Genomic DNA, 20,536 nt, shown 5'->3' with positions numbered 1-20,536 from the left:
CAGAAAAGGAAAGAAACGTGTGTGCAGCTCATGGCTGAGATCCTACCTGGAAGGGCACAACAATGACGCCTCAAGGGAGGGACTTACCTGTGCCTGTTCCCACTCTTGACCAGGTCCTCGATGTCCAGGATGGGGGTGGCCAGGTCCTGCTCCAGGCTCTTCTCTGGGGACACAGGCAGGAGTAAGCACATGCCCTGTGGCCCTCTGAGTCCCTAGACTCTAGGGAACACCCAGGATGGGACAGCTCCTATAAAGTGAGCAGGGGGGGCGGCCACCTTGAGACCCCCCCTCAGGGCAGGACTGGGGTTCCCAGCCACCTGGGAACTCACTGGAGAGAATCCCTGCCCGATGGGCCTCAGGGTCCCTGGGGAGGGCTCTGAACCTGAAATGACCCCAAAGGAGTCCTGTTCTGCACCCAGAAGGTGGCTGTCAGCCAGGCGCAGGGAGTGGAGCCCCTCAGCCTATCACTGCCCTGCAGAGGCTCCTGAGGACACAGACAGCCAGGGCAGCGTCTGACCTGGAATTGGGCTGCGGTCCCTTCCTCTCCTCCACCCTTCCCACCAGGAAGAACAGGCTCAGTCTCCCCAAAGAAAGCAGGGCTGCAGCCAGGAACAGAGTGCTGGGGTCACTGCCTGCCAGGAACAGTGCAGGGAGCATGAACCTGAGGCAGAGCCCACTGAAGGCCAGACAGCCCCAGGGTCCCTTCCTCTGGTGACAGTCATGCCAGGCACCACTCCCTGCTTGCTGCGTGGCCCAGGGCAGAAAGGGCCTCAGGAAGGGGTACAGGCTCCCCAACTGGGCCCATAGGAATCTGCTGGGAACTGCTTTAATGCAGGGAGTCCAGGGACCATGCCCTGGTTGGTGGGACCAGGGGTCTCTGACAAGCACCCCAGAGTCTCAGGGCAGCCACATGTGGAAACCAACCTAACTCCCAGCCCTACTGTGGCAGGGACTAGCCAGAATACTAAAGTGCAGAGACCAGAATACACTGGGCGCTCATCAGCGACCTAACCCTAAAGTGACCCCAGGGATAGCAAGGAGGGAGAAGAGGAGGAGCCACCCACCCACAGCGCCATAGCAACCAACCAGCCAATCCACAGCGCTGTGCAGTAGGCCAGTGCCAGCTCAGTGACCTGATTGGGGGTTGGGGCGCAGCAAGGAGGGCACCCACTGGGCTGCCTGATGAGATGCTGCATGTGCCCCACCCCCAGGGCACAGGCTGGGCAGTTCCAGTTCTGTATCTCTCCTCCCACATAAGCCGCCCCTCCTCTCAGACCCTCCTGGGTCTCTCCCCACTTCTCTCTCCCTACCAAGTGCTGGGCAGCTGCTGGAGTCCCCCCTCATATCCCATGGGTAGGGGGGAAGGGGAGGCTGAGACACAGCAAGGACGCTCATGTTTACGGTGAGTGGGCCCCCCAACAGCACAGGCAGCGAGAGCTAAAGCACAGCAGGTGGGTTGGGGACCGGGGAGGAGACAGATGGAGGCCAGAGCCAGCAGGCCAGCTGGGAAAGCCTCCCTTGCTTGCCACACAGGGCCTGGGGCAGTGGGGATGGGGCCGCAGCCTAGAGGCCAGCACACACCAGCTCCAGCACTGACTCCACTGTGGGCCAAAAGCTCCCTGGGTTCCCACACCTCCCCTGGCCTCCTCCCCTCCCTGCTCGGGGACCCTCCAAGGGAGGTGAGGAACGTTGTAGATAAGGGGCAATGCAGGTAAGAGAAGGTGCAGGTGAGGGACCCAGCAAGTGAGGGCTGGGCCAGCAGAGAGGGTGAGCTGACCCACAGCAGCCCGGGAAAGGTGGCTAGAGTGGCTCCCACCGAGTGATGCTAAAGGTTCTGGCACATGGCACCTGCACCCACCTCCTTTGCCAGGAATGTGGACAGGGAGGCCAGCCATGGGGGAGTAAAGAGGGGACAACTCCATTTACCATCATGGGTGGGCCCCCGCAAAGGCTGAACTGAGGTGGGAGGGCTGCGAGCAGAGGGGTGCACAAAGTGAAGGGGAAGAACACCTTCAGAGCAACCGACACGCACAGGCGGGAAGCAAACAGAGGCAGTCTGTGCTCTCTGGCTTGGGCGACACCCCTTCACTACTGTCCGGAGTGTCCTTGATGCCACCAGAACAAGAGCACAGCAAACAAAAACGGGGCGAAGAGCAAGTTCCAGAAGCCTGGGTCCTCGTCTCAGGCAGAGCTGTGCAGGAGATGCCTGAGGAAGGCCTGAGTCCACGCCCACGTCTGGCACACACCCCACCTCTCTCTCTAAGGGGCAGGGCACAGGGACACCTTGAGCTGGGAGGTACGGGCCCCCCAGCTCAGGCCTCTGGGAGCACAGTGCCGTCCTCTCTGCCAGCACAGACTGGCACACTGGGCACTCCAAATCCAGACAGACAGCAGCCTGCAGGCCATGATGGCTGGAGAGTGCTGCAGGGCCCATGTCATCTCTGGGTCAGGGTCTCTCTAAGTCCTAACCCTGAGGCAAGAAATAGAGGGAACCTCAACCCTCCAAGCCATAGAGTACTGAACACAGACAAGAAACTGTAGAGGCCACACCACAGAGAGGCCTCCCTGCCACTGCCTCTGACTCCAGAAGCTCTTGACAAGACAGGAGGTAGAGAAAGAGACTTGCAGGTGAGGGCACTAGTGCCAGTCCCTGCACTCTGGCCCCAGCAAAGTCAGCAAGAAGAGAGACAGGGGTCCCCTTCACAGGACCATGGGCACCTCCAGTCACACATGTCAAGCAGCACCAAGGTAGGCTGCTGTCACTAACCCAGTGCTCATCACTGTCACCCTCTGCTGATGAGGCTGTTCACCCCAGGACCACAGGCTGCAGGAGGCACACTCCTGGGACTCAAAGAGAGCCATATGCACACTGTAATGCATCACAGGGAAAGGTCACAATGCAAACTCCTCAAAGGGAGAAGCCCGTGGAGGAGTCCGGGAGACCAGGCTCACATTTCCAGAACCCTCCCCAGCCAACACCCCCAGAACGAGCTGTGACAGAGTGTGGAATGCTGTACCCGGAAGCCCACCAGACACCCAGCACCCAGGCTTTTTCCTGGGGCTGGTCGCACGGGCACCCATGCCTGTTAGACAGTCAGTTCCAGACTCCCAGAGGGAAGCAGGTGCTCAGCGAAAACCAGTATTGCCCAGCCGGCGTGGCTCAGTGGTTGAGCGTCAACCTATGATCCAGGAGATCACAATTTGATTCTGGACAGGGCACATGCCAGGGTTGCAGGCTTGACCCCCAGTAGGGGGCATGCGGTCATTGATGAGACCAATGACTCTCCCATCACTTATGCTTCTCTTTCTTCCTCTCCCTTCCTCTCTCTGAAACCAATAAAATTATATACATAAACCAACACATTGTTTGCAAACAGTTTACCCTCAGAGAGCCCCTCCTATCAGGGTGGGGACCCTCCCCAAATCTACCTTCTGGAACACAGGGGAGCCAGCCCTGCCAGCAGGCCTTTCTGAGATGGCAGCCTTAGGCCCACGTGTGAGCTCATCTGCATGAGACCCAGCACAGGTCCCCAGTTAGGAGACAGTGCCAGATGCGTGCCTCACCAAGGTGAGTCCCAGGGAGCAAGAGCCATTAGGCTGTGAGGCCCCAAGCCCAGCCACAAGGCCACCCGTGTTCTGCTTCCAGTTGCTGTGTGCTGACAACCAGCAGGAGCAGCCCTCACAAGCCTCTCTTACCTTCTACATTGTTGTAGAAGTGACAGGTGTGACTCGCCACCTTCTTGCGGCACAGGTGGATCTGGGAGGGAAAGGACATGTGTGATGGCCAAGGAAGGAAGGGCAGAGCACAGAGCACTGAGTGCTCCAGAGCCTGCCCTAGCCCGTGCCCCCCACCACTCCACCTCGGCCAGCTCTTTACCCGCTGCCTCCCCGGGGCACAGCCCAGGGCCCTGAGAGCCAGCAGCACCGCCTAGAAAAACCGAAGAGGATGATAGGCAGCCCAGGAGCCCACCTGCACGTGGTTACTGTCCTGCTTCTTCACCTCGGGGTGGATGCACAGCTGCTCCCGGGAGCCCAGCACACACACCCTGGGCCTGGGAGAGAGAGTTGTGGGGCCCAAGAACTGGAGGACAGCAGCCCACAGTGCCGTCCAACAGCATGAGCTGTGTGGGGACACACGACGAGCACCAAGAAACTTGTCTCACGTAGGCAGGGAGAGGGAGTGGCCATGGCCAGAATATAACCAGGCTTGGGAGAGGCTTTCTCCAAGGCCCAGGGTGAGCAAGAAGCCAAGGCTAGGACTGGGCAAGGGGGAGGAGACTTGAGAGCATCCACATGCTTGCTCACAGAGGCCAAGTGGGGCACCAAGGCTCCTGCAGCTCTGCCAGCTGGACCAGGGGCAGAGCCTCTCTCCCACTCAGGTGAGCAGCTCCACTGACCCACACCACAGCTGATATCACAGCACCTACAGGAGCTCAGGGTGTGGACCAGGGTCAGCATGTAAACTCGAACTGCTTTCTCAGAAGCTATGGGCATCAGAGACTGCCCGGGCATGCACGAAGCATAGCACGGAGCACAGCGTGCACTCCAGCTGGGGTCCCATCACACCACTGTCAGCACAACACCGTGCTGAGGCCATCCCCCCACAATTCTGAGGAAGGGGGGAGCAATGCGTGACCCACCGGTAGGATGTGTTCCGAAGCTCACCGATGACCTGCGTGAGTTGTGAGTGGGTCCTGGAGGCATAAATGATCTTCGGGATGTCTGCATAGCAAGCTGCCCAAGCACAAAGAAGCAGAACAGGGTATGGCTCCGAGAGACAGCATTCCCAAGCGCTGTGACCCAGGACACCCAGCTAACCCAGCCCTTCAGATGGCTACGTGGGTATCTGCAGTGTCCTAATTTGGCTGTAAGGTTCTGGCCCTAGTTTTGCAGTCAGGATGGCAGAAGTGATGTGGCAGCTCAATACTGCTCACCCTGCTCAAGGGCATCACCCTCCTGCTCCATCCCTTTCCCCCCTTCCTTCCATCCCTGCATCCCTGAGGGAGGCCAGGACAGGGGCTGACCTGTGGCATCTCCCTCTGAAGCAGCATTCCCCCAGGACGACAAGGAGCGATCCAGGAAGAGCTCCCCTTGGGTCCTCTCAGCAATCTTGCCAGCAGAGATGGCATCACGAAGGTGCTCCCGCCAGGCGAGCGTGCTACAGAGCAGGCACAGGGTCTTCCCTGTGCCTGTAGGGCTCTCCAGGACGCCGTTCACTTTCTGAATGGGAAAGCAGAGGTGAGGCAAGGCAGGCCACACTGCCCACCTGAGACAGACCTGAAGCTCTGCTCAGGCAAAGCCCACCCACCAAGTGGCAAAAGCCCCAAGGGACAAGGGATGAGGGACTATGGATCATTCTATAGGGCAGACTTCCACTCTCAAACCAACGCCTTTGGTTAATTTGGCCCTCATTAGCAAACAATTTGCAGAGTATTTTCCAGCCTAATATAAATAGTAAGATGACTAATTAGGTGCTAAGTCTCAAAATAGGGACTTGTTCTGCGATTCTGGGTCCAGGCTTTCACACTATCGGAGGGAACCTGGCGGCCTACATAGCTCTCAGCCAGGAGCCTGAGCAGGAAACCTGGGAAACAGTAGGGAAAAGCTGTGCCAGGCTCCTCCCCACAAGATTCTGTGCCCACAGCAGCAGCCTTGAGCCCAGCTGCAGTCAGCCCTTGGGGGCTTGAGCAGGGAAGAAGAAGGCATGCTAAGAAACCTGCACCCTCCTACCTTCCTGCAGGTTTAAAGACCTTCCAAAATGAGCATTGTGCACCGGCTGTCCCTCTATGTGGAAGTACGTCCTCCAGATCCTCAAATGGCTGGCTGGTCCTTGTCACTTGGCCTCAGCTCACCTCCTCAGAGAGGCCCCACACGTGCTCCCAAACCTATTACCTTATGTCTTTCCTTCAAAGCACTCATTGCCACCTGGAATTATCTTTTCTTGTTCATTGCTTATCTTGTTCATTGTCTCTTTCTCCACCTAGAACATCGGCCCTGCTTATGACTGACTTCCATGTCCAAAAGGGTGCCTTTCACCCAGTAGGACTAGGCCACAGTGAATAGGGCGGTGGAGTATGTCGGGTCTTTGCTGAAGCTCTGCCCACACTGACTCACCCCCCAGGTACAAGCTTTACCTTCTGTAGACACTCCAGAACCTTGGTCATGTACTCCTCCTGGCATTTGTATGGCTGGAAAGGGAAATCCACAGTCACCCCGTTCAGGGTTATCTTGGGCATAGTGGTCTGTTTTCAGGAAGGCACAGAGGTTGGCTGAAATGCAGGCTGTGTGGGTCTGTGAGACAAAACGCCCTGTGAACATCTCAGTGTCTCAGCCACTCCAGGTAAGGATGTCAGCTGTGGCACTGGGACTTGGTGCAATTCTCCGGGGAACCTCTATGGCACAAAGTTGGGGACAACACTGTTTGTAGCCAGCTTTTCTGGAGGTCAGGCCACTTCAGTCATCTCAGGCAGCCCCTCCCATGGACATGGTCCCAAGGCAAGCCCATGACATCTTATCACAAGGAGCTGGGAGGTGAAGAACCCAACATCAGCTCTGCCTTGTCCTTCTGTCCTACACAACTCTGTCCTGTTCTGGGAGAGGCTACCAGGCTCAGAGACTAAAGAAGCCTAAGCAGGGCATAGTTCCACACGCTCCATCTGAAATAATAATTCACTTTCTTCCACCAGAGCTTGAGAAGCCAGATTCTACCAGCATCCCACCGCAGCCGGGCCGGTCTGAGCCTCCCGCCCCCGCGTCTCCGCACCCTCCGCTCCCCGGCCGGGAGCTACGCCCAGCTCTCTCCCGCAGGCAACCGGGCGTAAAGAAAGAGCACGTGCCCGGCCTCATCTGGGGGCGAATCCATGCCGTCCCCAGCAAGTCACTCAACTTCTCTAGGCCTCAGGTTCCCCTGGACGCCGGGACTAGCAGGCCAAGCGCCTGAACACTGAATGCCCGCCCTCGCTGCAGGCCGGGCCACAGGGGAACCACAGCCAAGCGACCGGTTCCGCCGAGCGCCGCGCGCGGAGCCCACGAGCTAAGGAAAACTACCAGCCCCAGAACGCAGCGCGGCCAAATCGCCTACGATTGGGCCCGAGGGCGGCACGCGGCCTGCCGGGAGCTGTAGTTTTGGAAGCCGCCGCTCGCGTAAAAGTACCAGTTCCAAGGTCTCCGTGACTCTCGGCCCACTAGCGTCTGCGGGGAGGCTTCCACGACCGAGGGTCCCCGGAATTCACCCCAGTTCTCCCGAGGCCCTACCAGCGCATCCTCCACCGTCAGCCGTTCAGACTTCGCGGGCTAACGAGCGCAGTCGCGATTTTACGTCACTTCTCCCAATTCCGGTCCGCGGCTTGGTGCTCCCAGCGGAAACCGTTTTCCAGCCGAGGGTTCCGCGCTGCCTGTGCGCTGAGTTCCAGGCCCCACTTTCCCCTTTCTTCGACCCTGAGCCCCAGACAGGCGCTCCATCTCCCGCCAGCCGAAAGCTCGGGTCCAGCCTGTCCCCTCCCTCGATGTCATCCCCACCGTGGCCTCCATTCTACTAGCTACCTTGTTTGCCTGGACACCCAGAACGCTTTGCCAGCCTCCTTAAATCCGAAAATGGCTGCCCCTTGCCATGACCCGGCTCCTGGGAGTCTCACCAGCTCCTTCATTACTGTCCCCTGGATTCAGCCGCTTTTCCTGGTCAGGGTGGGACACCTCTGAATGCCCAGCACCTAGCACCAGCTGGCAGTCAACAGGGGGTCCCAGGAATCTGCACAGCTCTGTGGGGTGAGAGATACTGGTCTAGGCCACCCCAGCATGTTCCAAAGACGCCAGGACAAAATTGACGCTGTAGTGATGTCCCACAGGTAGCTGGCAATGATGATTTCAGAGCTCCTTGTGGGCTTGTTTAATGTCCAGATGTTTTCCCACTGATGGCACATTTATGCCACATGGGTGTCCATGCTGATGTGGGAGATCATGCTTGGGGAAGCCCAGGACACAAGCTGGCTTCCACCCCCACTGCCTGTTCCAGTGAGGGGACTGTAGAGTGCCCACCTCGGCCTCTGAGCAGGGAGCTTGGAGAAGATAAGGAGACCTGGCCACACCCTTGTTGAATGCTCACCAGCCACAGGCTTCAGAACCATCCATGCAGACATTGGTATGTGTGTCCTAACGGCCTCTGAAATAAGTTCATTTATTGTCTACACTTTACAGGTAAGGAAAGAAAGCACAGGTGGTTAGTAGATTGCCCAAAGCCAGCAGCTAGCAAGTCTCAGAGAGGAAATGGAAACAGGTTCACCAGAGTAAGTCCCACTCAGAGGTACAGGGATCTTGATCAGCCAACAAATTTGAATTGTCTGCTCTGGCAGGCTTTGTGGGACTTCCACAATGGATCAAATACCATGTGGACCACAGGACAGATGTTAACTGTTAGACAGACATGAGCAGAACAAGGATGATGGGCCAGGTACAAAACCCCACCAGTGCAGAAAGGCCCAAATGCCTAGCACGGGGCACAACTGGGAAAACAAGAACCTTGTCCCCAGGGTAGCCTATCCTCCCCCAGCATATCACTGTAATGTGGTTTAGCCCCCCCTGAGTGTTTCCTCCCTAAAGATAACATCTAGGCCTCAGTTGCATTTCAGCTCCAGGCACAGAAAAGCAGCAAAACCCACCCAAGTGGCATCATAGCTGCCTCAGGACCAGCTACATTGACTAAAGATGGGGCCCTGGCACTGACCAATCCATGGAGACCATGACCCTGAAAAAGCACATCTGGAAAGCTGGTGAATATTCTACTGAGAGCCTTTCCTGAGACCTTTTTTAAAGATTTCCACCTGCAAGAAAGAGATAAATATGCTCAGGACAAAGAACCCAGCAAGGGCTTCCCACCAGGGGACCACACCAACACCATCTACATCCCCCTTCTTCCCTCCGAGGGCACCCCACCACAAGACTTGCAACCAGGGGAGCAATGGGCAGCAGCAGCTCATCCCCAGCTCACCCCCTGACCCTGTCTCCAGGCCCCTTCTCCCCCTGACTTCTCAGTGGCCAGAGCAGCCCAGCCAGGCTCTCCTGCTGCCTCTTCTATGCACCTCCTTGTCCTACCGTCCTAAGTGTATTTTGCTGCCGTCATGGACCCAGTGCCCTTTGACTCAGTGCTGTGTAGCTCTTCCCTTTGGATATTCCCATCCCCCATCCCCTTTCCTTAAATAAATTCAGTTTTGCTTTATTTAAGGTCTGAGATGGCTATTGAGCTGCCCCCACACTACCCCACCCTAACCTTTCATTACCCAGTCACAGGCTTGCTCTGCTTGCTTAGTGTGCACATCAAGGTGTGTTTCTACCCATAGCTGCTGGACCTCCTCCGGACTGACTCTGATCCTTGTCTTTCACCTCTCTGAGCCTACCTCATCTCTCCGCAGGTTCCTGGAGTTTCCAAGACTTTTATTCTTGGTCCTGGGACTTAATTGCTTCTGGAGTAAGCACTGCTCTCCACCTTGGTGGCCCTGCCCCTAAAATGGGAATGACAGCTCATCTGTCTGACTTTCTAACCCCAAAGTAAGGTGAGGTGGTCACTGCAGAAGAGGGCCCACCACTTCTGCCAGGACTGATCACCCTTGTTGGAATCACTGGGAACCCTGAGCCCAGAGGAGGGGCGACAGAAGGTCCACCCACTCAACAAGTGTACACATCTGTCCTCTATCATCTGGGAACTGGGGTCATTGTCCCATCTTACCCCTGAGAAATGGAGGCCTGGCAAGTTCAGAAACTCACCCTCAGCCACAGAGCAAGTGGCTGTCAGAGCTGTGTTTGGAACCCACCTATATCTTGCTTTGAAGTCCTTGTCCTAGGCCCTTGGTCACCACCCCACCTACACTGTTCTCTGCCTCAGAATCTGCTCATCCTCTGGGATGCCTCTCTCGGATCTTCCACACCAGCCCCCACCCATGTCCGTGACACGCTTTCCCCTCAGTACAGAAGGTGCCCCGCAGTCTCCATGGGCTTCAGTGAAGAGCTATCCATCCCCAACCTCACCTAGGATGGTCCCCTCCTGCCTAGCCCACCCTGAGGAATGAGGGCTCTCTGCACCATCCCCCAGCCTTCACAAAGCCAAACTGGGGGACCAGCGGGTCCCTGGAGTAGTGGAGGAGGATGGGCATCTGTTGGCCCCAGGCTGGCCTCACCCCTCCGACCCCCATCCATCAGTCTCCCTCAGGCTGCCGCAGCCCAGGCTGCACTCCGGCACGAAATTCCTCTCCCTCTCCCTCCCCCTCCCTCCCTCTCTCCCCCTCTTTCTCCCCCTCTCCCCCTCCCTCCCTCCCTCTCCCCCTCCCTCCCTCCCCCTCCCCCTCCCTCCCTCCCCCTCCCCCTCCCTCCCTCTCTCCCCCTCTTTCTCCCCCTCTCCCCCTCTCTCCCCCTCTCCCCCTCCCTCCCTCTCTCCCTCTCCCCCTCCCTCCCCCTCCCTCCCCCCTCTCCCCCTCCCTCCCCCCCTCTCCCCCTCCGTCCCTCCCTCTCCCCCTCCGTCCCCCTCTCTCCCCCCTCTCCCCCTCCCTCCCCCCTCTCCCCCTCCCTCCCGTCCCCCTCCCCCTCCCGTCCCCCTCTGTCCCCCTCTGTCCCCCTCTCCCCCTCCGTCCCCCTCTCCCCCTCCCCCTCTGTCCCCCCTCCCCCCTCCCTCCCCCCTCCCTCCCCCTCTCCCCCTCCCTCCCCCCTCTCAGCCTGGCGGCGCCGCCTCCCCTGCTCCCTCCCTCGCTCCCTCCCTCCCTCGCTCCCTCCCTCCGCGGCACTGCAGCATTCGCCACTGCAGCTCCAGCCGCCTCCCGCGCCTCTCCGGCCTCGCAGCCGCCGCCAGCACCATGGCCAGCACCGTGTCCGGTAGGCGCCCTAATCGCAGCAGGTCGGAGCAGGTCTCAGCAAAGGCCTCCCCTGGCGGTGGGGCCGGTTGTGGACTCTATTTCCCCTTCTCGGACCCGCGCGCCGCAAGGACGCAGGGCGCGGCCGGCAGAACCCGCAGGAGCTGGGTTTCAGGGCTGCGGGGTTGGGGCGACCTGGCACCCCAAAGGCGGGGATTGTGGCACGGGACGGGTCCTGCGGGCGTGGCCTGGGGGAGCGCCCTGGGTGGGGGCGTCGGGCCCGGGGGCGCATCGCTTCGTCGGGCGCCGCGGTACCAGGCCTGGCGCGACTGCGGCAGGGTGGCTCCCACGGTGCGGGCGCGGGCCGGGCCCCTGATGGGCGCGCTTGTGGGTGCGGTAAAGTCCCCTGAGGCTCCCGGCGACCACAGACCCTGGTCAGACTGCGCCTTCGCAAAAGGAGGGGGGGACCCTTTGTGGGAGCCCCAGTCCAGGACCCGCGGGGCCGAGCCCTCCTGCGCCGATGGAGCACCCCGGAATCCTGGAGGGGGTGCTGGAGAGGGCGGGGAGGGGTACCCGAGCTGGGACCAGTGGAGCGGCGCTGGTACCTCGCATCGCTGCCCCTCCCCTGGATGCTGCGGGCTCAGGGACACCTTTTGGACACGGTGCCACCCACTGTGGTCGAAAAAGCCACCGCCCTTTGCGCAGCGGGGTTGGGATGAGGGAGGGGCTGCCATCTCCAAGCCTTTACCAGGCTGGGGGGCTGCACCTCCCTCCCCCCTTCCTGGCCCACGCCAGCGCGGAGCTCGGGCGGAGGGGCGGCACGGGCCGGGGTGGGATAGTGGTCGCTGGGCACTCACGGGACGCGGGCAGCTGCCGGGCGGCCCTGGGGGCGAGGGGGCAGCGTCCGCTCTCCCCGGGATCCGTCTGCTCCGTCCAGCCGCCCCAGGCCCGGCTGCGCCTTTGTGCTCGGCCCCAGGACAGCAGGGCCTGGCGGCTCCCCACTCAATCCCGTTTCGCCCTCGGACCGGGAACCGCGCTCCCGCCCACGCGCCTCTTCACCCCGGGGGCGGGGCGCGCAGGTCCCCTCTCCCGAGCCAACCCGACTCTCTCCAGGGCTCCGCCCGCCCGCGTGCGCCCCGCCTTGGCCCCGCCCCTCACCCCCTGCAGATTCCAGGCCCCGGGTGACTCGGGCACCTGGGGGGGGGGGCAGGGCCGTGGCTGACCGCGCTCCTCCCACGTCACCTGGGGGGCTGGCTCATGGGGCTTCATCTGCCCCCTGCCCTCTTGCTGACTTTCACAGAGCATTGGGCAGAAAGAGACCCTCCTACAGCGAGGGAGGGTGGCTCTGTCCCTTCCCTGGCCACACTGAGGAAGGGCTGTGGGTCCTTGTCACTACCTGTGGTGCCTGAGCTGTGGGACAATGGGCAGCCACTTGTGGGGAGCCCTTCTCAGCCTTTTCTCTTGTTCACCCTCTTCAGTGAAAACCCTGTTCAATAGGCCTCATTCTTGCCATCTCTCTGGCAGACAAGCAGACTGACATTAGGTAAGAAAGGACACAGCCAAACCTCACCTTCGATGGCCATCAGCGCTGAGCACAGACACCCTCTCACCACAGAGTCCCCGACACCAGCCCTTTCTTCAATGACAGATGTTAGGGCACTGCTGACCCTTGCTTGGTCCCATGATTTTCTGGGTGTTGCAGTTGCCATTGGTGTCCAAAGGGAAACCATAAGTGCAGTTGGTTAGTTTTGTCCAGTGTGGCCACAACCCCCCCAAGCCAAGCTGCAGTACCAGCTGGGGAACTGCTCCCTGGCCGATGTCACCAGGGTCTGAGCTTTTCCTGTTCTGTCATCAGTACCACCCTTGATAGAGTGTAGCCACAGGGGGACAAGCCAGTGCTCACTGGCAGCTTCTCCAGCCATCAGCACTGGATAGCATGGTGGCCTTGCCCAGAAGTGGCTACATGAGGCTGCTGGTAAATGTGGTCAAAATCGGGTTAAATGAACTCCAGCTAAGGCTTCTCTGTTAAAGACATCCCTGATTGGGCCAACTGCCAGCCTCCTGTGCCCAGGCAACCTGCCTGCTCATGCTCACTGGTGGCTTAGTTTGGTCTTGGTGACCAGGGGAAGAGTCATCATCTGCTGTGGACTTGTAGCCACCGATTGATCATGGTTTTCTTTTCCTGTGTGGACAAAAGCTCCCACCACCTTCCCTTGAGGGCCGCCTGTGGAGCGGAGTTCTCAACTTCCTTGGGAAGTTTGGGCCACCTCGCCTGCCTCTCAGCATCCTTTCCAGGCACACAGCCCTCGCGCTCCTGTAGACACCTGCTCATTATGTGCCTCATGCAGTTCCATCAGCCCCGAGGCCTCACGCCTGCTCCTGAACTCTCAGGGCCTCTGTTTCCCCATCTGGATGGGGGTGATAGGGACAGCAGCTCCCCTGGGCTCGTTATGGAGGTCTAATGAGATATTTCAGGATAGGCCCTTGGCTTGATGCCTGGCAAAAGGAGAGTGCCCATCCATGCCCAGCAGCATGACTGTTGTGGCCACATTTCCCAGTTTCTTGCCCAGAGAAAGGTGATTGTGCTAACAAGTTCCCCCATGCTGGGATCCTGGCACTGCTGGAGACGACTCTGACACGTGAAAGAAGGGGAGCCTTGGTGGCAACAAGTTCCATTTATTGGGGAGCAGTTAGCAGCAGCCCCCAGGGTCCTTCTAGGGGTGAGTACACATCTGTGGGCCCCCTGCCCTCCCAGTTCTGGACAGACCCCTATCCCCATTAGGCTCCCAACAGGAAAGTGCTGTCAGAGGCCTGGGCTTGTGACCAGGCTCCCATCCTGGCATGCTGTGTGACTTTGGGTGGGCCACTTGCCCTCTCTGAGCCTCCTTTCTCCTCTGTACGAGGCTGACAAGGGTGCCTACCTGGCTGGCTGGTCTTGAGGGTTAGTTGGGAGGGTGGGTATGATGTGTCCACCCCATGGGTGCTAGTATTGTTCCCATGGGGCTGTAGGCTGATCTGGTGCCTTCTAACTCTTGCTCACCTAGGATCTAATAATCTAAAGTCTAATATGCATTTTTGCATATTTAACCTTTAACATGAAGAGGAAGAGGAAGGGAGATGAAATCAATCCAGGTCATGGCAGGGGTTTGTTTGTAACAACTTCCTGAAGCCAAGGATGGGGAAGGAAGAGAAGGGTGCCTGTGAAGGGGAGAAAAGGCAGGCGTGCCTTGAGGCTTTGGAGGGGCTTCCTGGCTTGAGCTAAGTCTGTGGAGAGGTGGCCTGGATGGGTCTGGGTCTCCATCTCTTCCCTCTGCAATGAGACATGACCTTTAAGTCCCTCCACCTCTGAAAATAAAGGCGTAACCTCCTGTCTTTCGTGATGCTCAGCAGCCTCATTCTCCAACCCCCCACCTGCAGGGGAGTTCCCTCTGACACGCAGTCAGAGCACAGAGCAGGCCTCACTCTCAAGCTCCCTCCCACTTGGCTTCATGAGGACTAGTCTTCTGGAAAGGACTGGGATAAACCAACCCGGGAATCTCTGTGACCACCAGGGGCTGAGCTGTGTCCCTGTTCACAGCTGTAGGACACAGTGTCCTACACTTCCCAGCTGGACACCTCACTTCTCAGCTGGACACCTGTCCCCTGGGCACAGCTGTGGCGTATGAGAGCTCTGACCTCAGTCTGCATCCCGCCCTCTTCTCTCTCCTGACGATGCAGAGCTCACCCTGCCGATGCCCCCCATTCTACCAGCCTCCCCCCTTGCAGAGTTGACAGTGACCTGGAAGGAAGCCCCCTTGCATTTGTCTGTAAACGTGTTCCTCCTCTGTAATGAATCCACTGCTCATTTTCCAGGCTTAAGGCAGAGAGGAACCAGAGCAGCTGTGAGACCCCAGGCTCCCAGCCTGTAATGTAAACCCACTCAGAAGTTCCGAAAGGTCAGAATGGGGGTCTGTGGTTGTTGCCTGGGTGGCAGGTGCTGGCAGGGTTAGACAAGGTCCCCTCCTTCCTGCCCTCTCCCAGGACCCAGGAGTGTCTCCTGATCCAGGCTCCTCCTATTACCCTCCCCACCTTCCCTTCTGAGCGCAGGTTGGTTGCTCCCTGGCCTCACCTGGCCTGCTGCTCCCAGCGAGCTGGCTCTGCCTGGTCACATGCGCTGTGATGTACCCCTTTGTCTCCTCTTTGAGATGAACTTTTAACGACACTGGTAATACATGAATTGACAAGTCAGACCAAATCCCCTTTGAGGCCCCCCACCCTCCACCTCCCTTCCAGCTTCCTGGAACCAATGAATAAAATGTGGTTTTGCCCTGTGCCCCTCCAAGCCCCCTTGAAGGCTCTCCATGCTGCTTGTTCGGGAGCCTTCTGTGCTCCCTCCACAGCTTCTTGGGCTCTCTCCAGAAGAGTCGGGGCCATCGAGATATTTTGATAAAACCACCTCATTCTCTGTGCTTGCTGTGGGAGGCCCTGCTCCCACAAGCTGCTCCTTCAGACCAGGGCCTGACCATTTCTGTCCTGTGCCCTGTTTCTACACCAACACTCTCCTCGATTTCATGTTAACTCAGTTTCAAAACATCTTGTGTGAAATTTGATCAGAAAGTTTCTTGTTCATCTAAACCCTTGTCCAAATTCTTGTGTTCCCCTTGGAAGAGTGCTGTAGGGGACTGTGCGTGCCTTTTCCTCCATGAAAGCCAGACTCCCTCTCCCTGGAGAATCTCTCTGATGGCACATGGGCCTCTGAGCCTCCTAGACTTTGGGACATGCTGGAAGTGGTGGAAAGGACACAGACCACCTGGGATTGTGCTTGAGGAGCTTTGGGCAAATCACCCCATCCATCTGGGCCCATCATCATCTTGGTTGAGTGGGGGTGACAGTATTGGGCTTGCAGGACCTTTGAGCCCTAGTGAGACACTGGACTAACGTGTCTGCTTTGAGGCCTGCCCACACGAATACACTGTGAATAGTTTAATGACTTCCATTCTGAGAGTGGGCATTTCCCTCCCGACAGGGCTCAGGGCCTCAGCAGCCAGGCTCACCTCTTTTTCTGTGTGAGCAGTGACAGCTCTGGCTGTGCGCACTGGCTCTGCAAAGCTAGAGGGCTGGCTGTGGTGCTGAACGGACAGCTCCCTTCCCTTTATCCCTAGGTGGGCAGCGAGTGCATCTGGTGAGGCCTGGGTTTAACAGGGTAACCCCACTACTGTCAGGGTAAATGGAGGGGGAGCAGATAAGCAGGTCTGAGGGTTTCACCCAAGTGTAGAGCCCAAGACAGTGCTGCCTGCAGAAGCTCCACTTCACTGCCAGCCCAGTCCTGAGTGGTTAATGTTGTCTACCCCAGGGGGCAAGTTCTGAGAGGGAGTACATGGGGGGGTGGGGGGTGGAAGGAGTGAGAGTTGGGAAGATACACAGTGACAAGGAATCACAGAGACTCAGAAATATACAAAGAGAGGTAGTGACAGATAGAGAACCAGAAAGACAGAAGGATGAATAGAGACACAGACAGACAGAGTGAGGGACAGACCTAAAGAAAACGAAAGACAGAGACACAGCAGTGCAGAAAGTGAGACAGACAGGGGCTGAGAGATAGGAGCAGAGGGAACCATGCAGGGACATGCAGGGAGGCATGCCCAGGGAAAGGCAGATTCAACACTGGGAGGGTAGGGAGGGAGAGAAGAGACGTAGAGGGAGACGTGGGAACACAGAGAGCCAGACAACAGGCTCCCGGAGAGACAGCCTGGAGCAGGAGCCGTGGGGGAGGGCGATGGGGCAGGTGAGGGCGGCTGCTCACCTGCCTCCCGCCCACAGCCTACAAGGAGAAGATGAAGGAGCTGTCTGTGCTGTCACTCATCTGCTCCTGCTTCTACTCACAGCCGCACCCTAACACCATCTACCAGTATGGGGGTGAGTGTGCCTGCTCCCCATCCCAGGGCCTTTTGACTCTCCTGGCTTGGATGGCTCATGGAAAGGGGGTTTGGGGAGAAGGGGTGGTATAGGGACTCAGGCCTTTGGATCCTCCATGAGCAGCCACACCCCCACACTCAGGCCTTGATTTGGATGCATGCAGGGAACCAGCCCCTCCCCTGCCCCCTCCTCGGCTGGCCTTCGTGAAGCCTCTGTCTGGTCTTGCCCTGCAGACATGGAGGTAAAGCAGCTGGACAAGAGGGCCTCTGGCCAGAGCTTTGAGGTCATCCTCAAGTCCCCTTCTGATCTGTCACCCGAGAGCCCTGTGCTCTCCTCACCTCCGAAGAGGAAGGACACCTCCCTGGAGGAGCTGCAGAAGCGGATGGAGGCAGCTGAGGTGCGGAGGAAGGTAAGGGCCCCACATCCCATGTCCTGATGAAGGTAGCCAGGAGGTCTTGCTGGCTGTGGACATGGTCCTCAAGGTGCAGGGTGCTCCAAGCCCCTGCTTGGTTGTTAGCCTGGGCTGGAGAATCTTACGGTTTCCTGGACCTTCTCCTGAGAGATCAGAATGGGACAGGGAGGAGGAAGGACGCCCAGTGGCAGCCAGCTGGAGGGAGACAGAAACCAGACACTGTTGGTGGACTCTTGGCTATGGCTAGGAGGGGGGTCAGGTGGTGGCCCTGGGACATGAGCCTGGACTGGCATCCTCCTGGACAAGGGAATGAGAAGGAAGGGCCTCCATGTGATGGGGGCTGCAAACCTAGACCTGCTGGGAGCTCAGGGGGCCTCTGGGAGAAGTGGGGTGGGCCCCAGGCTCCTCCCCAACCCTTCACCTCACACCAGCCCCTCTGTCACTGAAACACACAAAAGAGGAATTGCTCTCAAGAGTGTGTCCTGGTGCCCAAGCCCATAGGACAGGGGCAGTGGCTCTATCTCCCTTACAACGGGTCCCAGTGAGCCCTGGGGCCCCAGTCTTCCCAGGGTTAACCTGCAGCAACTGGCCTTTTGAAGGAGACCTAGGACACTAATCACCCCTGAGAGCCTCAGGCTCTCCTTGGGGGCCACCAGGCAGCCCCTCCGCCAGCAGGGCCGACACTGACACTGAGCCACCAGCCCCAGGCTCCTCTCTCCAGCTTCTCCTCTCCGCAGCATCCCTGGGGAGCTGCCCCCCACCGTAGAAAGCTCGGCACCTGGCCGGTACCGAGCAGCTGCTTTGTGCTCAGCGGGCAGAGGTTCGAGGAACAGGCAGGAAGGCTCAGGGACAGCCCACAAGTTTAGATTCCCTTTGCTCCTCCAACATTCCCGCAGCGCGCCTAGGGGCTCGGCGCAGGGGCACCTGAGGCTGCCTTCCTAGGGCGCGCTCAGCCTAAGGGTAGGGGCGGGGCGGGGTGGGGAGGCAGTGCGGCCGGGGACCGACTGACAGGGTGGGGGCTGGGGGCCTCCGAGCACTCGGAGCTTTCGGTGCTCAAGTCAGGCAAACCCGGACCTGGAGGTCACCCCACCCACGCGGGACACTGCAGCCCGAGCTCCGAGAAGGCTTGTGCCCCAGGGCAGCGGGGCAGGGTGATGGCGCTGGGGGGCGGACAGCAGCGCGGGGGGCCCGGCTGGGGCGCGCTGCGGCTGGCGGCGCCCCGCTCACGGCCCGCGCCCGCCCCGCCCCCCGCGGCCGCGCAGACGCAGGAGGCGCAGGTGCTGAAGCAGCTGGCGGAGCGGCGCGAGCACGAGCGCGAGGTGCTGCACAAGGCGCTGGAGGAGAACAACAACTTCAGCCGCCTGGCGGAGGAGAAGCTCAACTACAAGATGGAGCTCAGCAAGGAGATCCGCGAGGCGCACCTGGCGGCGCTGCGCGAGCGGCTGCGCGAGAAGGTGGTGCCGGGCGCGGCGGGCGGGGCCCTGGGCGCGCGGGGCGGGGCCCTGGGCGCGCGGGGCGGGGATTGGGCACCTCCCGCCGTGCGCGAATGGAGAGTCAGAGCCGGGTCCTGCTGGGACGCGCCGGTGACGCGGCCATGAACGGTCAGCCGTTGCTCTGAAGCGCTCTGAAGGAAGCGCATCTGGATGTGAGCTAGAAGAGGGGAGGGGCTGCTCTGGGTTGGGGGCCAGGGAAATTCCCAAGGGGCCCCTTCCTTTGGCGGACTCCTGCCCAGTGCACCTCCAGCGCCCCAGTTGCCCGGTCCCGGCTGGGGCCAGCCCAGGATGAGACCCCCGTTGCGAGCGGGGGGAGAGCAGGACCCCGCTTACCCCGCCTCGCCCCGCAGGAGCTGCACGCGGCCGAGGTGCGCAGGAACAAGGAGCAGCGAGAGGAGATGTCCGGCTAAGGGGCTTTGGACACCGCGGCGCCTGGATCCTGCGCCGAGACAAGATCACGTTCGGGTTTTGTTTTTGTTTTGTTCAACTACGTCTAGATGCAACTTTCTGTTCCCGCTCCTCCTTCCCTCCCCTCCCGCAGTCCCAGCTTCATGCTTCTCTTTCCGCACTCTGAGCTGTCCAGTCCTGTGGCAGTGGCTGACCAGGGGCTCTGCACTGGAGGAGCCTCCGGGGCGTGGCACAGGCCTCTCAGCTAAGGCACCAGGCCCAGTGGCGGCCGGGTCCCCCCTCGGCAGTCCTCTTAGTGGATGTGATGGTGACTACTGGTGGTGGCAGAAACACGAGGGTCCTTAGGCTGGGTTGTCCTGTGAGCACCTTATCACTTAGGGCACCTCCACGCAAACGCACTCCCACCTGCAGCCCTCCGGTGGGGGAGGGGCTCAGCACGCTGGAGGGGAGGAGGAGTGAGTTAGTCTGAGATGGACCTCTGGGCAGTATGGGGCCCGGTCATCGTCAGGGTGGCCAGCCCTGGGAGCGTGTACGCAGTGGAGCTCTGTAGAACTGGTGGGTGGAGGCTGCAGCACCTTTTCGTGTGGTTACACAGGGGTTCTGTGAGACCACCTGGTCTGTGATGGACACCCTGGGCTGGCCTGGGAGCCTGTGGTCATTGCCCGTGGCTGGAGTGGGGGTGGTGTAGGATGTGGCCCGGTCTGAGTCTTCAGGGGAGTGAGCATTCTCTGTCAGGGACCCAAGAGCAGGTTGCTGTGGCACACAGGGTTGTGGGCAGCATGACACCCCCTGCTGGCTCCTCCTTCCATAAGTGCCCTCCTTCCAAGAGCCTCTACTGGAGCACCCGTGGGGAAAGCCCAGCTGCTGCCATTCCTCCTCTCCTCCCTGGAGTTTTGCAGACCTGTCCTTATAACCTTTTGGAGTCTTGGCCCCTTCACGTGTCCACCCACAATATTCCTGACCACAGGGCTTTCAGGCTTGTCTCCAGCCAGTGTGGCCAGGTATGAGTGAGTGGCAGCCACAGGTGCCTCGGGGAGTCCCTAGCAGACAGCCGGGGGCAGGGGGTAGGGTTCTCAAGCCACCTCCCCACCTGGTCCATCCTTGGCATTCCTGGCTGGTGGCCCCCTCTGGCCAGCCTGCAGATTGGAGGCCAGGCTCCAGGCCTCTCCTGCCAAGACCCTCCTGGACTGGGTCCCTTTCCCTCCCTCATCCTGGCCTTTGAGAACTACCACCAGCCTGGACATGGGGGTTGTCCTGTCTTTTACCTATTGCAGCATCCCCCCCTTCTCCATTGCCGTCCCATCCCTCAGCAGGGTCCCTGCTGACCGTCCTCTTGGTGGAAAGCATGAGTGGACAGACTACAAGTCCTTGAAGGACCCAGAGCCAGCATCTCAGAAACCAGGTTGTGCAGTCCCCAGTGCCTGGTTTCCATCCTGCAGAAAGCAATGGGGGCCCAGCCAGGGAGCTGGGCAGATGCTGATACCCTGCATGGGCTT

The 20,536-nt window shown here is 59.6% G+C and overlaps 2 protein-coding genes across 2 annotated transcripts in view; one reads left to right on the top strand and one right to left on the bottom strand.

The window, feature by feature from the left end:
- RTEL1 (regulator of telomere elongation helicase 1) overlaps positions 1-6,268 on the bottom strand; it is a 28,824-nt gene extending 22,556 nt beyond the window's left edge. The window contains exons 1-6 of the mRNA XM_016202252.2: positions 6,135-6,268; positions 5,025-5,220; positions 4,641-4,734; positions 3,971-4,052; positions 3,697-3,757; positions 88-163 (exon numbers count right to left, since the gene is read on the bottom strand). Coding sequence (XP_016057738.2) covers positions 88-163; positions 3,697-3,757; positions 3,971-4,052; positions 4,641-4,734; positions 5,025-5,220; positions 6,135-6,236 — 611 coding nt within the window. The 5' untranslated portion in view covers positions 6,237-6,268. The remainder of the gene's footprint in view (positions 1-87; positions 164-3,696; positions 3,758-3,970; positions 4,053-4,640; positions 4,735-5,024; positions 5,221-6,134) is intronic.
- Positions 6,269-10,826: 4,558 nt separating this feature from the next.
- Positions 10,827-19,379, top strand: STMN3 (stathmin 3). The gene is made up of 5 exons (XM_087818650.1): positions 10,827-10,854; positions 16,632-16,727; positions 16,961-17,136; positions 18,402-18,593; positions 18,983-19,379. Exons 1-5 carry the CDS (start codon positions 10,836-10,838, stop codon positions 19,040-19,042), a joined length of 543 nt encoding a protein of 180 aa, XP_087674776.1. The 5' UTR covers positions 10,827-10,835; the 3' UTR covers positions 19,043-19,379.
- Positions 19,380-20,536: the final 1,157 nt, after the last annotated feature.

Source organism: Miniopterus natalensis, chromosome 7 (genome assembly GCF_054644295.1).
Source record: "Miniopterus natalensis isolate mMinNat1 chromosome 7, mMinNat1.hap1, whole genome shotgun sequence".
Lineage (NCBI taxonomy): Eukaryota > Metazoa > Chordata > Mammalia > Chiroptera > Miniopteridae > Miniopterus > Miniopterus natalensis.
Note: the sequence above shows the minus strand (reverse complement) of the source record. Positions and strands in the feature narration are given on the sequence as shown.

What these genes read in the sequence shown, in the direction of transcription:
- STMN3 (XM_087818650.1), top strand. An exon ending in CAGCTGAGGTGCGGAGGAAG is followed by an intron (nt 17,137 to 18,401) that starts GTAAGGGCCCCA and finishes GCGGCCGCGCAG; the next exon opens with ACGCAGGAGGCGCAGGTGCT. An exon ending in GCGAGCGGCTGCGCGAGAAG is followed by an intron (nt 18,594 to 18,982) that starts GTGGTGCCGGGC and finishes CTCGCCCCGCAG; the next exon opens with GAGCTGCACGCGGCCGAGGT.